This window comes from Anomaloglossus baeobatrachus, chromosome 8 (genome assembly GCF_048569485.1).
Source record: "Anomaloglossus baeobatrachus isolate aAnoBae1 chromosome 8, aAnoBae1.hap1, whole genome shotgun sequence".
Taxonomy (NCBI): Eukaryota; Metazoa; Chordata; class Amphibia; order Anura; family Aromobatidae; genus Anomaloglossus; species Anomaloglossus baeobatrachus.
Genome location: NC_134360.1, coordinates 149,938,462 through 149,957,572, shown reverse-complemented (window position 1 = coordinate 149,957,572; position 19,111 = coordinate 149,938,462). Strand labels below are relative to the sequence as shown.

The 19,111-nt window shown below is 48.4% G+C and overlaps 1 protein-coding gene across 1 annotated transcript in view; it reads right to left on the bottom strand.

The window, feature by feature from the left end:
* Nucleotides 1-19,111, bottom strand: part of CFH (complement factor H) — a 1,163,637-nt gene that overhangs the window by 856,208 nt on the left and 288,318 nt on the right. The window contains exon 9 of the mRNA XM_075322035.1: nucleotides 8,380-8,562. Within this exon, the coding sequence (XP_075178150.1) occupies nucleotides 8,380-8,562 (183 nt within the window). The remainder of the gene's footprint in view (nucleotides 1-8,379; nucleotides 8,563-19,111) is intronic.

Sequence of the window (19,111 nt, the reverse complement as noted above, 5' to 3'; positions counted from 1 at the left end):
GGCAGGACCGGATGGCGAGGCAGGAGCGGCTCTAGAAGAGAGATAGGTAAGTATGGCACAGAGACACAAGGAGACCTGACTCCTAGCTTAGGAAACACGAAGAACAGGCCCCGCCCACTTGGACATTAAACCCCTTTATACCCTGTACCTGTGTGTTCAATATCCTGTCTGTGGACGCTGGCCCTTTAAGAAAGGGTCAATGACCGCGCGCGCGCCCTAATGCGCATGCGCGAGGCCCGGGTGCCAGAAGCCAGGGCAGGGAGCGGCGAACAGGAGGCAGGGGAGCCGGGCTGGAGCGAAGCTGCCAGCGGACGCTGGGAGCGGGGACCGGGACGCCTGGGGATCATAGGTGAGGAGGCCTGGAGGCTGTGGAGCGGGGGACGCCGGACAGAGGAGCCGGGGAGCGAGCCAGGGAAGCCGGGGAGCGTGGCAGGGGAGCCGGGGAGCTGGACAGGGGACCCGGGGAGCGTGACACAAGCTGGGGAGCGGGTTACCGGTGGGAACCCATCGGAACCATCAACCGTACTTAGGTGCAGGGAAAGGCAGTCACCATCAACCTGCCGGGAGAAACAACACCACAGCCGTCTGTGGGACCCGTCCATCCAGCCGAGTGTTTTACCGAGAACTGTGTCTTCATCCTTGGGCTGAGTGAGTACCACCGTGCCGTGCGGCACAGCGCTGCCCCTGCGACCGTGCACCTTGCCAGGCCCCGTAACCCGCCTGCCATCCATCCCTACCCCATCACCGGGCCCCGGGACAACCAACCCCCTACCCACGGAGGGGAAAACTAACAACAAAGCTGCTCCCTGTTACCGCTCCCGGGATCCCCGTCCAGAGCAGCGGTGGTGTCACCATTATCACCACAGCCGTGGGTGGCGTCACGGACAATAAATCCCCACAATCAATCCAATCCCCACTCTTTTCACTCACGGGTGAGGAACGCCGCTCGAGTCCCCGGGATCCGGCCCACCGTTCGAGCCACCACCGAGCAGCAGCATCAGGGCCAGGTTGTTTGGGTGGGTGACTAAAGGACCCGTTCCACTGTTATTATTAAAAGTGTTTGATTGTGTTGCAACGTTAAAGTAATGTGCATCCCGTTGTGGGAAGATTGAAAATGCCTGTTAAATGTTTTATTCTTTTGCAGTTAAAAAAAAAGAGGAAAATAAAACCGGTGATGGACGGGCAGCCCGCGGACGGTCTTCATTTTACTAAGGGGGAATGTGTCGCCCTGGACAAGCCAGGGGCCACAGGTAACAACACACACACACCCCCACCCCCAGCAGTTCACAGCAGACATCCCCAGTGAAACCTGATTCCTTCCCTCGAGTTCAGACAGACACACTAGGTGGGCGGAGTCAAGCAAATAGGCACGCCCACCGAAGAGTCTAGCTGGCCTGAGGCAGGAAGCAGGTCCAGACAAGTCCAGGAGAGGAAGGGAGAGGCAGATTGGAGGAAGGGCCCGCAGTGGAGTAGGCTGGGGCCCAGCCACCACCGGAACCGGTGGCAATCCTCTGGGGGATTCAGGGGTTCCCCATGGACGTGGGTCCCCTGAAAAGGACAGAACCCGCTCGGGCAACTTGTGCTGGACTGGGGTCAAGGGGTGCTGCCTGTTTGCTTAGGGGCAGCATCAGGGCCAGGTTGCTTGGGTGGGAGAGAGCGGATGCCAAGACCGTTTGCAACCGTAACGTTTAAGTAAGAGTACCTCCCGATGTGGGAAGAAGTTATTATACAGTTAGGTCCAGAAATATTTGGACAGTGACACAATTTTTGCGAGTTGGGCTCTGCATGCCACCACATTGGATTTGAAATGAAACCTCTACAGCAGAATTCAAGTGCAGATTGTAACGTTTAATTTGAAGGTTTGAACAAAAATATCTGATAGAAATTGTAGGAATTGTACACATTTCTTTACAAACACTCCACATTTTAGGAGGTCAAAAGTAATTGGACAAATAAACCAAACCCAAACAAAATATTTTTATTTTCAATATTTTGTTGCGAATCCTTTGGAGGCAATCACTGCCTTAAGTCTGGAACCCATGGACATCACCAAGCGCTGGGTTTCCTCCTTCTTAATGCTTTGCCAGGCCTTTACAGCCGCAGCCTTCAGGTCTTGCTTGTTTGTGGGTCTTTCCGTCTTAAGTCTGGATTTGAGCAAGTGAAATGCATGCTCAATTGGGTTAAGATCTGGTGATTGACTTGGCCATTGCAGAATGTTCCACTTTTTTGCACTCATGAACTCCTGGGTAGCTTTGGCTGTATGCTTGGGGTCATTGTCCATCTGTACTATGAAGCGCCGTCCGATCAACTTTGCGGCATTTGGCTGAATCTGGGCTGAAAGTATATCCCGGTACACTTTAGAATTCATCCGGCTACTCTTGTCTGCTGTTATGTCATCAATAAACACAAGTGACCCAGTGCCATTGAAAGCCATGCATGCCCATGCCATCACGTTGCCTCCACCATGTTTTACAGAGGATGTGGTGTGCCTTGGATCATGTGCCATTCCCTTTCTTCTCCAAACTTTTTTCTTCCCATCATTCTGGTACAGGTTGATCTTTGTCTCATCTGTCCATAGAATACTTTTCCAGAACTGAGCTGGCTTCATGAGGTGTTTTTCAGCAAATTGAACTCTGGCCTGTCTATTTTTGGAATTGATGAATGGTTTGCATCTAGATGTGAACCCTTTGTATTTACTTTCATGGAGTCTTCTCTTTACTGTTGACTTAGAGACAGATACACCTACTTCACTGAGAGTGTTCTGGACTTCAGTTGATGTTGTGAATGGGTTCTTCTTCACCAAAGAAAGTATGCGGCGATCATCCACCACTGTTGTCATCCGTGGACGCCAAGGCCTTTTTGAGTTCCCAAGCTCAGAAGTCAATTCCTTTTTTCTCAGAATGTACCCGACTGTTGATTTTGCTACTCCAAGCATGTCTGCTATCTCTCTGATGGATTTTTTCTCTTTTTTCAGCCTCAGGATGTTCTGCTTCACCTCAATTGAGAGTTCCTTAGACCGCATGTTGTCTGGAAACAGCAACAGCTTCCAAATGCAAAACCACACACCTGTAATCAACCCCATCATTGATTACAGGTTAACGAGGGAGACGCCTTCAGAGTTAATTGCCGCCCTTAGAGTCCCTTGTCCAATTACTTTTGGTCCCTTGAAAAAGAGGAGGCTATGCATTACAGAGCTATGATTCCTAAACCCTTTCTCCGATTTGGATGTGAAAACTCTCATATTGTAGCTGGGAGTGTGCACTTTCAGCCCATATTATATATATAATTGTATTTCTGAACATGTTTTTGTAAACAGCTAAAATAACAAAACTTGTGTCACTGTCCAAATGTTTCTGGACCTAACTGTAATTGTATGTCTGTTACCGTTTTCTATCTTTTTTTCAGTTGGTGAAAATAAAACCGGTGATGGACGGGCAGCCCGCGGACGGTCTGCATTTAACGAAGGGGGAATGTGGCGCCCTGGACAAGCCAGGGGCCACAGAGCACAACACCCACACACCCCACACTCCCAGTAGGCACACCGAAGTCAGACACAAAACCCTTGTTGCCTTCCTCCAGGGGCTGATGATCACACTAGGGGGTGGGCCAGGTGGTTGGTCCCGCCCACGGAGGAGTTCACAGTCCTGGAGGCGGGGAAACCAAGCAGATTAGTTGTGGAGGTTGAAGTGGAAGGAGGAGAGTAGTAAGAGAGCAGCCTGAAGTTGGTCCGGGTGTGTGACCCGGACAGATCAGCAAGGTTGGCAGACGGTGGTGACCGTCTGCAGGAGTGGCCTATCCGAGTTACCGAAAGGACAGTGGACAGGCGGTGGCCCGGCGGTACCGGACCGGTACACAAAGAGAAGCCAGCACCATCTGGCAGGGGCTTTTCGGTCGCCGTGAATTTGCCGAAACCGTTAGTGAAGGGGACCTCCTGGGTTTCCAAACAGTCAAGTCCTGACAGAAGGCAACAGTCCAACCAACAGAGGGAGACACCGCCACCGCCAAGGCAACCGTTTCTCAGGGCCAGCGCCTGTGGGCAAAGAGGGGCTCCTTCAGCCCATATCCAATCTGGGGAGCAGGTTACCGGTGGGAACCCATCGGAACCATCAACCGTACTTAGGTGCAGAGAAAGGTAGTCACCATCAACCTGCCGGGAGAAACAACACCGCAGCCGTCTGTGGGACCCGTCCATCCAGTCGAGTGTTTTACCGAGAACTGTGTCTTCATCCTTGGGCTGAGTCAGTACCACCGTGCCGTGCGGCACAGCACTGCCCCTGCGACCCTGCACTTCGTCAGGCCCCGTAACCCGCCTGCCATCCATCCCTACCCCATCACCGGGCCCCGGGACAACCAACCCCCTACCCACGGAGGGAGAACTAACAACAAAGCTGCTCCCTGTCACCGCTCCCAGGATCCCCGTCCAGAGCAGCGGTGGTGTCACCATTATCACCACAGCCGTGGGTGGCGTCACGGACAATAAATCCCCACAATCAATCCAATCCCCCCCTTTTCACTCACGGGCGAGGAGCGCCGCTCGAGTCCCCGGGATCCGGCCCACCGCTCGAGCCACCACCGAGAAGCAGCAGCAGTGGCCGGACCCGAGCAGTGGGAGAGCGCAGCGTCCCCTCCTCCGCCCGCGACACAGACAGCAAGTGAGGAGTAAAACAAGGAAGTCGCGGAGACACCATCACATGTTTCGGCATAGGTGGTTTCCTTGACTGGAGACTGCCCTTCCCGTGTTTTTAACTTTCCGGTGAAAGACCTGGCTAGTTACCTGCCAGCGTTTAGAAACATGTGATGGTGTCTCCGTGTTTTACATATTTCCCAGGGGGCATTGCTCTAGAATCACTGCAAACACGTGATGGTGCTCCGCGGTGCTGGATGTTGATCTTCCTAAGGTCAACCATCCTTACCTATATAGCAAGTGTGGAGTGACTTGTTTGGCAAAACGGAGTACCGTCACTGGGAGAGTACGGTGTGAGTACTCACAGGACCAGGCACCGGCGGGGTGCAGAGCCCTAGTTCAGAAAGACGCTTCAAGCTCATCTGGTAAATCTGCCAGGTGAGGGAATCATCACGGTTCCTCACCAACATTAGTGTCCGGGGCACAGCAGCAAAGAGGGAAACCAGGGAGCTGAGACAGAGGTCCAACCCAAGAGAGGTTCAAGCCGCCTGCTAAACAGGCCAGGATTGAGACAACAAGCTACAACAGAAAACAGGCTACAGGGACCCACCAATTACAGACAGGTGCATGGAAGTAAAGCTCACCAGGTCACAGAACCGACACTGTGACAAAAGGAATACCGAGGCCCAGCCGGGTTGCAGCTCACAGAACTCGTGAGTAAAAGAACAAGTTAAACCGCAGCCCTTGTGTCGTCTGGATTCTTCCTGAGTCTGTTTCAATCGTTGTCCCCATACTACAACCACCATCATTGTCACCTAGGGCTCAGCCCTACTTGCGGAGAGCCATAACTTCCAAGCTGCTTAATACCACCAGCCACAGCAGTGAGAGACTTTGCAGCAGCAGCTTCTCGCACCCAGCTGCATTCCGCAAGTGGTGTCACGTTCCTTTATTTTTATTTTTCCTTTAATTCTCTCCTTTTAAGTCACCCCCAAGGTCACGGAACTGGGCATCAGCCAGACCCATGACATGTCCCTGAGATACTAGGCCCGACACCAAGTACCCCATAGCTCTGGGGTGGGTCATAGTCACTGTTTGACTTTGTATGTGCTGCCAAATTTGTTGTGCAGTACAGAATAAATTTGCACTATTCTTTTAATACCATAATCTATTCAGAGTTTCACGTATGTACATCTTTCTGACATTTCATGGTCGTTCTCCCTACGACAGAAACAAGCAACGTTGAAAAGCTGACAGCTTGTACTATGCACTGAGTGATCAGTCAATGTGATCTCTGATTTCATGGATTCTGCCCCTCTCAGATAACGATAAGGGGTGATAACTGACACTGATGAACAGGAGGCATAGCACAATCATGCAACTTTTATTTTTTCATGTGGCTAAAAATCTATAAATCCTTTTACCCTGACATTGATGTTCCTCTCACAGATTAGAGCTGGGTACTTGAAAATTTGTTGATTTGCAGATCTTCGTGACACCAACTAACACCGCAATTTGTACAACTTTAAAACAACATTTGAGGAACAGAGATTGTCCACCAAAAAACCAGTGATTTCAATAAGTTTTATTTCTGAAATAATTCATAAAATATGCATATCAATGTTAAAATCAATAATAATAATGGTAATGATGCTTCAACATGAGGGACGATATGTAAGCAGAAAATAAAAATAATAACTATAAGACGTGCACCAAAGTATATACAAAGCCGTACTGTTTATCAAATTTAGGTTAAATCACATAAAACAGTGTATTCCAAATTTTCATGTAAAAGAGAAGTATTCCTCTTAAAACCTTCATGCGTTCAAAAAATAAAAAATAAATATTTTTAATTGATTTAAATTATGTACATATAAAAATTTCATATGAAAAAATAATTATTACTTCCTTTGAAATTTTGCAAACCGGTGGATAGGATATATATATGTGTGTCTTTATAGAGATTAATAACACTAAGATTCAAGGTAAAAAAAATGTGCATGAATCATGTAAAAATTACGAACACACAAAGTGCATAAAGTTGTATACTCAAAAAATTAATAAAAAAATATAAGTGAACCAGTCACTAATTGAATCAAAAATATAAATAAAACAAGGTGCAAAGTGCAAAGTGCTAATTTATGAATAAAGTCACACGAAAATGTAAACTAAAACCCAATTCAGTATAAATCTGTGAATATATTAAATCGCATGAAAAATCGTAAGAAAGAAACAAATCAGCCAAAAATCCTTTAAAAATATTTAAGCCAAAAACCAAATGATCTCAATTAAGGACACAGAGCAGAATAAGAAGAGATGTTCAGCTGTACATAACAAAATAATAGGCTGAAAAGAATAAGGTGCCAAAGTGCTTGCAAGTTCATATATATACGGTATATATAAGCTGTCAATTACAAAATCTCTAGTAAAGATAAATAGCAAAATATGGCACAACATTCATCTATTCAGCTGAATATATCAGAATTAATTGGCTAAAACAGGTAAGGTGCTAATGTGCTTACAAGTGCATATACATATACAAGCTATCAGCTCCAGAGTCACAATGGATGTAAGGTCTATGGTACAGATGAATAGCAAAACACGGCACGGTGTTCAGCTATTCAGCTGAATATAACAAGGTTAATTGGCTAAAGGAATAAGGTGCTAACATGCTTACAAGTGTATATACATATACAAGCTGTCAGCTCCAGAGTCATAAATAAAGAAAAACAGCAAAATACGGCAAAGTGTTCAGAAAAAAGGTGGTTAAAAGTAACGTTTGGTAATTACCAAAAGTGCATGTGCTATACCGTCCCTCTACCCCGACGTACGTTTCCAGTATTCTTCCTCAGGGGGCGACACTGTGACAAAAGGAATACTGAGGCCCAGCCGGGTTGCAGCTCACAGAACTCGTGAGTAAAAGAACAAGTTAAACCGCAGCCCTTGTGTCGTCTGGATTCTTCCTGAGTCTGTTTCAATCGTTGTCCCCATACTACAACCACCATCATTGTCACCTAGGGCTCAGCCCTACTTGCGGAGAGCCATAAATTCCAAGCTGCTTAATACCACCAGCCCCAGCAGTGAGAGACTTTGCAGCAGCAGCTTCTCGCACCCAGCTGCATTCCGCAAGTGGTGTCACGTTCCTTTATTTTTATTTTTCCTTTAATTCCCTCCTTTTAAGTCACCCCCAAGGTCACGGAACTGGGCATCGGCCAGACCCATGACATGTCCCTGTGATACTAGGCCCGGGACCAAGTACCCCATAGCTCTGGGGTGGGTCATAGTCACTGTTTGACTTTGTATGTGCTGCCAAATTTGTTGTGCAGTACAGAATAAATTTGCACTATTCTTTTAATACCATAATCTATCTATTCAGAGTTTCACGTATGTACATCTTTCTGACATTTCATGGTCGTTCTCCCTACGACAGAAACAAGCAACGTTGAAAAGCTGACAGCTTGTACTATGCACTGAGTGATCAGTCAAAGTGATCTCTGATTTCATGGATTCTGCCCCTCTCAGATAACGATAAGGGGTGATAACTGACACTGATGAACAGGAGGCATAGCACAATCATGCAACTTTTATTTTTTCATGTGGCTAAAAATCTATAAATCCTTTTACCCTGACATTGATGTTCCTCGCACAGATTAGAGCTGGGTACTTGAAAATTTGTTGATTTGCAGATCTTCGTGACACCAACTAACACCGCAATTTGTACAACTTTATAGATTCTACATATAAGTAATTGTACTTACTAGAACATTTTGCTGTAGTAAAGTCTCCATCAGGAAGACATGTTCTAATGCCGCTGCTCTGTCTATCTGGTGTATGGTAATTAGATTGACAAGTATACTGCACGTCTTCTCCTTCCAGAATTATTGGTTTTATATTATAATTTCTAGAATTTTCAACATAAGCCTTCTCGGAGGAACATCGTCCTGTAAAATACAAAGACATTTTATATGAGTCCCTTTTGTTTTTTAGGTATTTTTATATTATGGTAATCACACCCTGTGTTCCATCCAGCATTAGCACATATTCAGATGGGGAATATTTGTAGCAACATTTTTGCAGCTAATGTGACGCCCTGGACCCCCAGGGGTCACAGGTCACTACACACACCACATACACCCCCACCCCAGTAAGGTACCATCAGTCAACAAAGACCTGATTGCCTCCTTCAGAGTCAGACAGGCACACCAGGTGGGCGGAGTCAGGTGGGTAGACACGCCCCCCGAGGAGTCTGCTGGCCCGAGGCAGGAGTCACAAGCAGATGAAGGTTAGGTTTGGAGAGAGGAGTGAGTGGAGGACAGTTCTGCGTGGGGCCTGGGTTGGAGCCTAGGACCCCCAATCAGTCAGGCAGGCAGACGGTAGTGGCCGCCTGCAGGAGACCGGGAATACGACCGGTGGAACTGTAAGGAACTGGGACAGGGTAGTGGCCCGCTGGAACCGAACTGGGGAGCCAACTGGATACCGGAGCACCAGGCAGGGTACTCAGACCCCGAACTAGGCTATAAGCCACCACCATAGTCAAATCAACTGATTGCGGTCTGGACCTCAGGGGTTCATTCCCACCTAAGTCCTGATTGAAGGCAACAGCCCAACGCGTCCGGATAGGAGCCACCACCAAAGGCCAGAGATCCAAAGGGCCAGCGTCTGGGGACAAACGGGCTCCTACAGCACTTATACGCCGGAGAGCGGACTACCAGTGCCCAGGCACAGTAGTCAAGATACACATACAGGTGCAGGAGAAAGGCGGACATTGCCAACCCGACTGGAGAAGCTGCAGCCGGCTGTGGGCCCCGTTCATCACCCCGTTTGGTTTACCAGTGACTCCAGTGTCTTGTATCGGAGTGAGTACACAAGTGCCCTCAGGCACTGCATCGCGCTGCACCACAACACTGCGCCCTGCACCCCGGCCCTCACCAACCGGGCCCCAGGACCAACATCCCCACGGTCAACACCTAGCTGCGCCACTACACCGCTCCCGGGAGTCCCCGTACCTTCACCACAGCGGTGGTGTCCACAATCACCACAACCCGTGGGTGGCGTCACGAACTATCATCCCAAAACCAAATACCCGCATCCCCCGCGCGTAGCGCCAACCCTCCTTGCAGGGCGACGTGACCCCCGGGTCCGTGAGAGGCTCGAGCCACCACCCGTAGAACGCGAGCAAAGATCCGAGTGGCTCGGCGGCCGCAGCCGAGGCCGCGGGGTGGTACACTATCACATTCATCTAAAGGCATAGCTATAATCAGTGGACAGATTGCCATTACTCCCGGGTCCTGAAGGGCCTAAAAGCGGGGTCCCGTTGACCCATATGAAAAGACTACTACTATTACAGAATTGGGAGCTCTGTTGGAGACTTTGGATTGGGGCTCCAGGTTATGCCACTGCAGAAGCACATGCATATGCTGCAGTATTAACCCCTGTTAGATACATGTAAGGGATGTTTTAGTTATATAATGTCAACAATGTAACTGGTTAACTGGTATTCTAAAGTACAGTGTAAAAATGGATTGGGGTGATTTAGATAATAGTGACCATGAGGGCTCGCTCCCACCTGCGTTTTAAAAAATTGCACGGAATTTTATAAAGAAAATTGGGGTAAGAGAAATCCAGTCGTATTCCATATATCATGCAAGTGCTATGCGAGTGCGCAATTTTTTCTTGCCTAGCATCCATATGTCCCACAACAATTTCAATTCTGCTACATGTAAGATCATGGCACATAACCGCCCGCTGTAAACTTCAGGCAGAGACTGAGCAGTGATGAGCGGTGACATCACTTAGGTTAGCCAAGGCCAAAGCTGGAAGTTCCCTTAGTCGTCCAACTATGACTGAAAGTAACTTGACCTCGAGTGACATCAATTACCTGACCTGAGTTTATTGAAGTCCCCTGACGTCAGTTTACCTTCGGTCACAGGTGTAGGACTGTGGGAACCTCCAGCTGTGGCCGCGGCTAACCTGAGCAAAGTCACCGCTAATCGCATGGCTCACTAAGTTTCTGCCTGAACCTCACAGTGGGTGATTAGGTTCTATGGCCACACGGTATGAATTCAGATACAGCAGAGCTGGAATTATCGTAGGATCTAGTATGGATACGTCGATCTGGATGTTTTGTGAGTTAATAAAGGGGTGAAATAGGGTGTTTTTTTGTATTTTATTTAAAATAAATATTTTTTTGGGTGTTAGTGTGGGGTCTCATAGAAATCTCCCACTACTAATCTAGGGCTTCGTGGCACTGTGAGCTGCCATAAACCCCTTATTACCCTGATTGCCACTGCAACAGGGCAATTGGGAAGAGCCAGGTAAAGTACTGGGTTTGTTACATATAATGGATGCAACAATCCTGGCTGGCTGCAGGCTGATATTTCTAGGCTGGGGGGCCCAATAAGCATGCGTCTCCTCAGTCTGAGAATTCCAGCCCCCTACTGTCTAGCTTTATCTTAGCTGGATATCAAATTTGGGGGATTGCACACCGTTTTTTTTAATTGTTTATTTAAATATTTTTTAAAAAAACTTGCAGCCTGTAACCGAATGCTTTACTTGTGCTGGGTATCATAATATGGGGGATGCTATGTTCAATTTATTTTTTATTTATTTATTTTACTATATGATATAGACTGGCCTACCGGTGACTGTGATTGGAAGCATCAGACATGTAGCGCCCCTGAGACTGTTCGTTACAGGGTATATCAATATATCCTTCCCAGACAGGGAGAGGTTGGTCTGGTAAGATTACACACACCTCACACCACCATACAGCAGGGAGAAGCAGTCACTAGGAAAGGGTTAACAATGTTTCTACACACACAGTTCCTGGCAGACGCCAGGTGACCTCGACTAATTAGATCAAGAGTGGTTGCCATAGCACCTTGCAAAAATGGGGGCATGAGCAGTTAGGAGTAGAAAACAGACAGTTTCACTTTTAGTCAGATCAGAACATCTTGGACAAAAGACAGAGCAGACACATAGTGTGTAGCTCCCTAAGGGCTGCTGCCAGGCCCTCAGGGAGGCAGAACAGAGCTTTCTAGATGTAACACTGTACAGACATCACAGCCAAGTTGGGGCTAGTGACACCTAGAGAGACAGGACTCGGTACCTGTAATCATGGACCAGAAGAGAGTAGTCGCCAGAACATGGGACTGAGCACAAAAGAGGTACAGAGCCCTAGTTCGGGTGGCCGCTGCGCAGCAGCAGAGAGGGAGCCTGGGAGACGGGACAGAGGTCTGACCCACGAGAGACCCAGGCTGCCGGCCATACGAGCCAGGACTGGGGGAGAGTACAGAGTTGTGCATGGAGGAGAAGGGCCACAGATTGCCTAACCGGAACCAGCATCTGACTTGCCCGGGATCGACCGGAGTCTTTGTCGGCGAGGACCAGCACCCCGGGTGCGATACCACCTGAGCCAGTAAATAAAGTGACTCGAACCCGCACCTTGTGACTCTGTGAGTAACTGCTGCCGCCCTGCATTCTGGTGCTCCCATAGACTGCCGCCCCCATTCTCACAAACCTCCCAGAGTTCCCTGCTCTGCCCGTGGGAAGCGACACCATCCCGGCTGCAGTTAACACCTGCCCCAGAGAGAGACTATGTAGCGGCGGCTAATTTCTGGCCGCATACTATGGGTGGCGCTGCGAAGCATTCCCACTTCCCATCCAGTTCTGCCCCTGGGAGAGGACTAGTCGCAGGAAGGGTCAGCGGCGATGGAGGCCGAGACCCCAGTCACCGCTGCAACCAGTGACATGCTTCCCAAGGGCCCGTCACCCTCCTTCCATCCCCATCAGTACTGGACACTTATTTGGTTATTTGTTTTTCATGTAGCCGTACTGGGTTAGGCCAGTCACAGCTACCCCAAGGAACCACTGGCCCGGTGACGAGCACCCTAAGGCCCCGTACTTCACTACAGACATGCTGTCAGTCAGTGTAAGGGCACATCTGACTGCAAGCAATCACAGATGCTGGTGGGTGTGGCAAGCAGTGAATATTCATAAGCCTAATGAGCGGCCCTGGAAGAAGATTGAGAGGCCACAGGAGCGTACGGCTGCACCGGTGACTTGGTAAGTATGAAAAGCTTGCTTTAATGCCGGATTCTCATCCCCACAGATTATATGGGGACCGGCATTCTGCCAGATACTGGGGATCACGGAACTGGGTCAGGCCAGTCACAGCTACCCCAAGGAACCACTAGCCCGGTGACGAGTACCCTAAGGCCCCTTGTTCTGCTACATTTTGGCACTGCGAGCAGGGTGTTCGTGCCTGAAACCACAGGTACTGCGTGCCTTAAAGAACTTTTCATCTGGTGGCACAAACCATAGTTTAATTTTGTGTGCTTTATAGACTGTACAAGAACTGTTTGCCCGCCATTGACCATCTTGGCATGGGAGGAAGAAGGGGCGTGCCATAGTGGGGGGAGCCCAGAAAGGGCGTGAGAGAGAGCCCCACTGCCAGAAAGACTTGTTGTTCCAGAATGTTTAAGGACTTGTTTTCTTAAAGTTGCTTGATTGATGCAAATGTTTCTTTTTCCTTCCTTTTCTCCTGCTTCTTCTTTTCCATCCTGCTTATTTCTTTCCTTCACTTGATCCCGGTAAAAGTGGACATGTTAATTGTTTATATATAAAAATTTTGTGGTGTAATTTTCCTTGCAGCCCCGGAGTGCTGTGTTTCACTCTGGGGGAATGTAGCGCTCCTGAGACTGTTTGCTACAGGGTATATCATTATATCCTTCCCAAACAGGGAGAGGTTTGTCCGGTAAGTTTACACACACCTCACACCACCATACAGCAGGGAGAAGCAGTCACTAGGAAAGGGTTAACAATGTTTCTACACACACAGTTTCTGGCAGACGCCAGGTGGCCTCCACTAATTAGATCAAGAGTGGTTGCCATAGCAAATTGCAAAAGTGGGAGCATGTGCAGTTAGGAGTAGAAAACTGACAGTTCCACTTTTAGTCAGGTCAGAACAGCTTGGACAAAAGTCAGAGCAGACACATAGTGTTTAGCTCCCTGAGGGCTGCTGCCAGGCCCTCAGGGAGGCAGAACAGAGCTGTCTGAATGTAGCACCGTACAGACAGCATAGCCAAGTTGGGGCCAGTAACACCTAGAGAGACGGGACCCGGTACCTGTAATCATGGACCAGAAGAGAGTAGTCGCCAGAACATGGGACTGAGCACAAGAGAGGTACAGAGCACTAGTTCGAGTGGCCGCGGTGTGACAGTAGAGAGGGAACCTGGGAGACGGGACAGAGGTCCGACCCACGAGAGATCCAGGCTGCTGGCTGTACGGGCCAGGACTGGGGGAGAGTACAGAGTTGTGCATGGAGGAGAAGGGCCACAGATTACCTAGTAAATAAAGTGGAACCCACACCTGGTGACTCTGTGAGTAACTGCCGTCGCCCTGCACTCTGGTGCTTCCGTGGACTACCGCCCCCGTTCTCACCAATTTCCTGGTGTTCCACGCTCTGCCTGTGGGGAGCGACACCATCCTGGTTGCACCTAACACCTGCCCCGGAGAGAGACTGTGCAGCGGTGGCTAATTCCTGGCCGCATACTATGGGTGGCGCTGCGAAGCACCCCCACTCCCCATCCAGTACTGCCCCTGGGAGAGGACTAGTCGCAGAAAGGGACGACGGCGGTGAGGGTCGAGACCCCAGTCACCACTGCAACCGGTAACATGCTTCCCAGGGGCCTGGCACCCTCCTTCCATCCCCATCTGTACTGGACACTTATTTGGTTGTTGTTAGTTTTTCATGTAGCCAAACCGGGTTAGGCCAGTCACAGCTACCCCAAGGAACCACTGGCCCGGTGACGAGTACCCTAAGGCCCCGTGGTTCGCTACAGATACGCTGTCAGTCAGTGTATGGGCGCATCTGACTGCAAGCAATCACAGATGCTGGTGGGTGCGGCAAGCAGTGAATATTCATAAGCTTAATGAGCGGCCCTGGAAGAAGATTGAGAGGCCACAGGAGTGTACAGCTGCGCCGGTGACTCGGTAAGTATGAAGAGCTTGCTTTAATGCCGGATTCTCATCCCCACAGATTATATGGGTACCGGCATTCTGCCAGATAACTGATATCAATCCTCGCCAACCTCGAGTCAGTGAGGGATAGATTTGTGAGTCCTCCCATCACAGTGAGAAATGCAGGGACACAAGCAAAAAGAATGAACATGCTGCAGTTTGTCAGAAGTTTGTGACAAATAAACTGCAGACAAATAAACGGCATCGTGCAAACAGCAAATCTGAATTCTCATAGACTTTGCTGGGAAGTCAAACGTGAGAACTTTTCTGACAACAAAACTGCTCCAAAAACCATGCAAAAACGTGGCACAAAAAGGAAGTTTGCACATGTAGCCATAGAGTAGTCAGATTGTGGAATGTCCTACCACAAGAGGTAATAACGGCTGACACTATAAGAGCTTTTAAAAAAGGGCTGGATGATTTCCATTATATATATATATATATATATATATATATATATATATATATATATATATATATAGTGGAGGAAAGTTGAACTAGTTGGACCTAGGTCTTTTTCAACCTATGCAACTGTGTAACATTGCTTATGTTCTTGTGAAGCATCTAAAGGGTTAATAAAATTCTTGGATGTAGTTTTGAGCAGCTTAAGAGGTGCAGTTTTTAGGGCTCATGCACACGTTGCGGTTTTTTTTTGCGTTTCTGCAGCTTTTTAAGCTGCAGCGTCACATTGTCAAAATGCATGCGTTCTGCTTCCCCAGAAAAGTCTATAAGAATTATGCAAAATCCGTGCGCACAATGCTTTTTTAAAACAGCATTCGGATTGTCAAAAATGTGACAAAATCTTTACGTTTAAAAAAACAGCATGTCAATTCTTTTGTCCGTTTTGGCAGCGTTCTACAGCCATTGAAATCAATGAGTTGTTGAAAGACGCTACCAAAATGCTAAGCAGTGCGTTTGCACTGCATTTTTGTTGCGATCCGCATGTTTATTTGACATAACAAATGCAGGTCTTTCGGTCTCTCTCTCTCTCTCTCTCTGTCGATGTCGGTCTCTCCCTCCCACCGCCTCCCTCATACTCACCGATTCCCGATGCGGCGCTGCACGGCGTTCACACTGTGGCTTTTGAAAATGCCGGCTGTTCATTATTCCATCTCGTATTCCCTGCTTCTCCCGCCACCCACGCTGAGTGACAGCTGTCTCACTGCAACCAATCACAGCCGCCGGTGGCCGTGTCTATATCGTGCAGTAAAATAAATAAATAATTTAAAAAAAACATCGTGAGGTTCCCCCCAATTTTGATACCAGCCAGGGTAAAGCCACACGGCTGAAGGCTGGTATTCTCAGGATGGGGAGCTCGACGTTTTGGGGAGCCCCCCAGCCTAACAATATCGGCCAGCAGCCACCCGGAATTGCCGCATCTATTAGATGTGACAGTCCCGGAACTCTACCTAGCTCATCCCGAATTGCCCTGGCGTGGTGGCAATCGGGGTAATAAGGAGTTAATGGCAGCAACCCATAGCTGCCACTAAGTCCTAGGTTAATCATAGCAGGCGTCTCCCCAAGATATCTTCCATGATTAACCTGTAAGTTAAAGAAAATAAACACACACATCCAAAAAATCCTTTATTTGGAATAAAAGACAAAAAAACCCCTCTTTTACCACTTTATTAATCCCCAAATACCCCTCCAGGTCCGATGTAATCCACATGAGGTCCCACGACGCTTTCAGCTCTGCTACATGAAGCTGAAAGCGAGAGGCTACAGACCACGACCGCTCTCTGTCAGCTTCACGCAGCAACTAAAGTGAGCCGCGCAATCAGCGGTGATGTCACTCAGGTGACCCGTGGCCACAGCTCTCAGGTGGAGTACTCCAGCTGGCAGCGGGTCACCTGAGTGATGGCACCGCTGATCGCACGGCTCACTTCAGTCACTCAGGGGATTTGCGGTCACAGGTGAGTCCTTCATGTGTGACCGTGTGATGCCCTGGCCTATCAGGTCGTCATAGGGTATTGTGCAATCTGCCCTTATGTGCAATATCCATCTCCTCCTTGGTTAGGGGTCCTCAGCCAATGGCGTTGCCAACAGCAACTAATTAAAATCCTAGGAACACTCCACACCAGTGGACGGCCTGAGTGGAATAGGGTCGCCCACTTGGGGGGTTAGTTAAGGGGAGGTCAGGAGTATCAGGAGTGAGTCAGAGAGAGTTGGAGTGAGAGTCAGGAAGTGAGAGGAGGTCAGGAGCTGGGCACCTTAGAAGTACTAGGTAGCAGACGGTGGTCTGGGCCTAGTAGGAGCTGGACTCCCGATTGTAGGGGATCGTGACAAGGGGCACGGTATTATCGAGGAGGACAGCCGGCGGCCTTGTACCATCACCGAGCTGGGACCATGGCATGACTGGGTACGTGGGCCCTAGGTCAGGGAGTAGCTTCAGGCAACCTGACAATTGACCCAACGAGAACAGAGCCTTCAAGATCCGCTCTCCACCCGCTCCAAAATCGGGGTACTAGTGCAAAAAGGGGGATAGGACTTTCCACTAAAACGGTCCAGGAAATCCCAAGCGTAAACTCTGAGAGCAAGCTCCCTCATTAAGCAATACTGGGTAGCGGGACTCGACTAGTTTCAAGCTATAGGGGTCAAGAAAGAAGTGAACAAGGTGCCAAGGGAAAGGTCTCAGATCATCAGGCAACACCAACGGGACCGGGACCCAAACATGCTCCCCTCAGCGGCAGCGGTGTCCAGAACTTTGGATTACCAAGTTGTCGGTGTCAGCTTTATGGACTGAGTGAGTAAGCAAGTGACCCTTACCTCCCCAACGGCACGTCCCCGTCACCATCATTGAGTCCCAGGGCATTCCCCCTACCCGTGGAGGGGTTAAACACCTAGCTGCCCACTTCATTGTCACCCGGTACTCCCCAGGTGCAGCGGTGGTACTCCATCTTACCACACAGCACGGGTGGCGTCATGAACTTTAACTAAACAGCCCCATGTATATATTCCCCCTTTTATTTGAGTGGCCACACGACCCCGACCCCCGGGTCTGGAAACCCTCGAGCCACCGCAGATCCGGATCCGAGCAGCCCAGCTGCTGACGCGGGGGTGGCACAACTGCAAATCAGGCTGCGACTCAGAGAGAGAAAGAGAGACGTGCAATGTCAGTGAACTCAGGTGAAGCTCTGACGTCACTGCTGCGGACTCCTGTGTCCTGGCACTGACCTCGGACGTTCATCTGAGTTCATGACAGCACACAGAGACAGAGCTGTGGGATGACAATGGAGTCGGGTGAAGTTCATCCGAGTTCATTTTCATCGCCCGGCTCTGTCTGTGTCTGCTGTCAGCGGGAATGCAGCAAAGCTGAATTGCCGGGGGACCACACTGACAAAAATGCATCCAAAACGCATGTAAAATGCATGCAAAATGCATCCAAAATACATGCGTTTTTGATGCATCCTTTTTGTCAAAACGCAGTGTTAAGTTTGCCAGAGGGTGCATTTATTTCTGCACTGGTCAGGAAGCAGTGTGCGCATGAGCCCTTAGGCTGTGTCCGCACTTTGCGTTTTTACCTACGTTTTACCTGCGTTTTAGCTGCGTTTTGAACAGCAGCATTTTCATGCCATAAGGCATGCGTTTTGATTTTCAAGCAAAGTCTATGGGAAATGGGGATTTCTATTCTGCACTTTGCAGTTCAAAACGCTGCGTTTAATTTGCATACATTTGGGCAAAAACTCAGCGTTCAAAGAAGCAGCATGTCAAATGGTTTTGCCATTTGGGCTGTGTTTTGTTAACATTGACGTCAATGAGAAGTTGCAAAAAGCAAGAAACATCAAAATTCCAGCGTTTTACATGCTTTTCAGCTGCAGAAAACATGCGTTTTGGACTACATAAACGCATGCGTTTATGACATCAAAATAATGGAATGATATTTCCTTTTACACACACACATAGTCCGACAATTAAATTAATGAAAAATATTAATTTATTCTTATTTTAGCCATAAATAGTATAAAATCGCTATAATTATATTAAATATAACTCATTTCGTTATGATTTTAAACATTATATTTATTTTCATTTTTTTTTCTTTTTTTCATAGTGTTTGTATGTTAAAACTTTATTTAGTAGTGTCTTTGTGATCAAAACGCATCTAAATTTATGCAATAAAAACGCAGGTAAAAAGCGCTAAAAACGCTGCTAAAATACGGTAAAACCGCACGCGAATTTACCGTGTTTTCGTGGTCAAAAGCAACTTTGGCAAAAAACATTTATGCCAAAGGATGCATTAAGAACTGCAACTACCTCGATGCAAAGTGTGGACACAGCCTAAAGGGTACTATACGTGCTGCGACATCGCTAGCGATCTCGTTAGCGATGTGAAATTTTAGATTCGAGATCGCACATAGGTCATTTTACGCATGTGTGATTTCGAAAGATCGCACTCGCTATCTAGAATTTCACATCGCTAACGAGATTTCTAGCGATGTTGCAGCATGTAAAGTACCCTTTAGGCTAAGA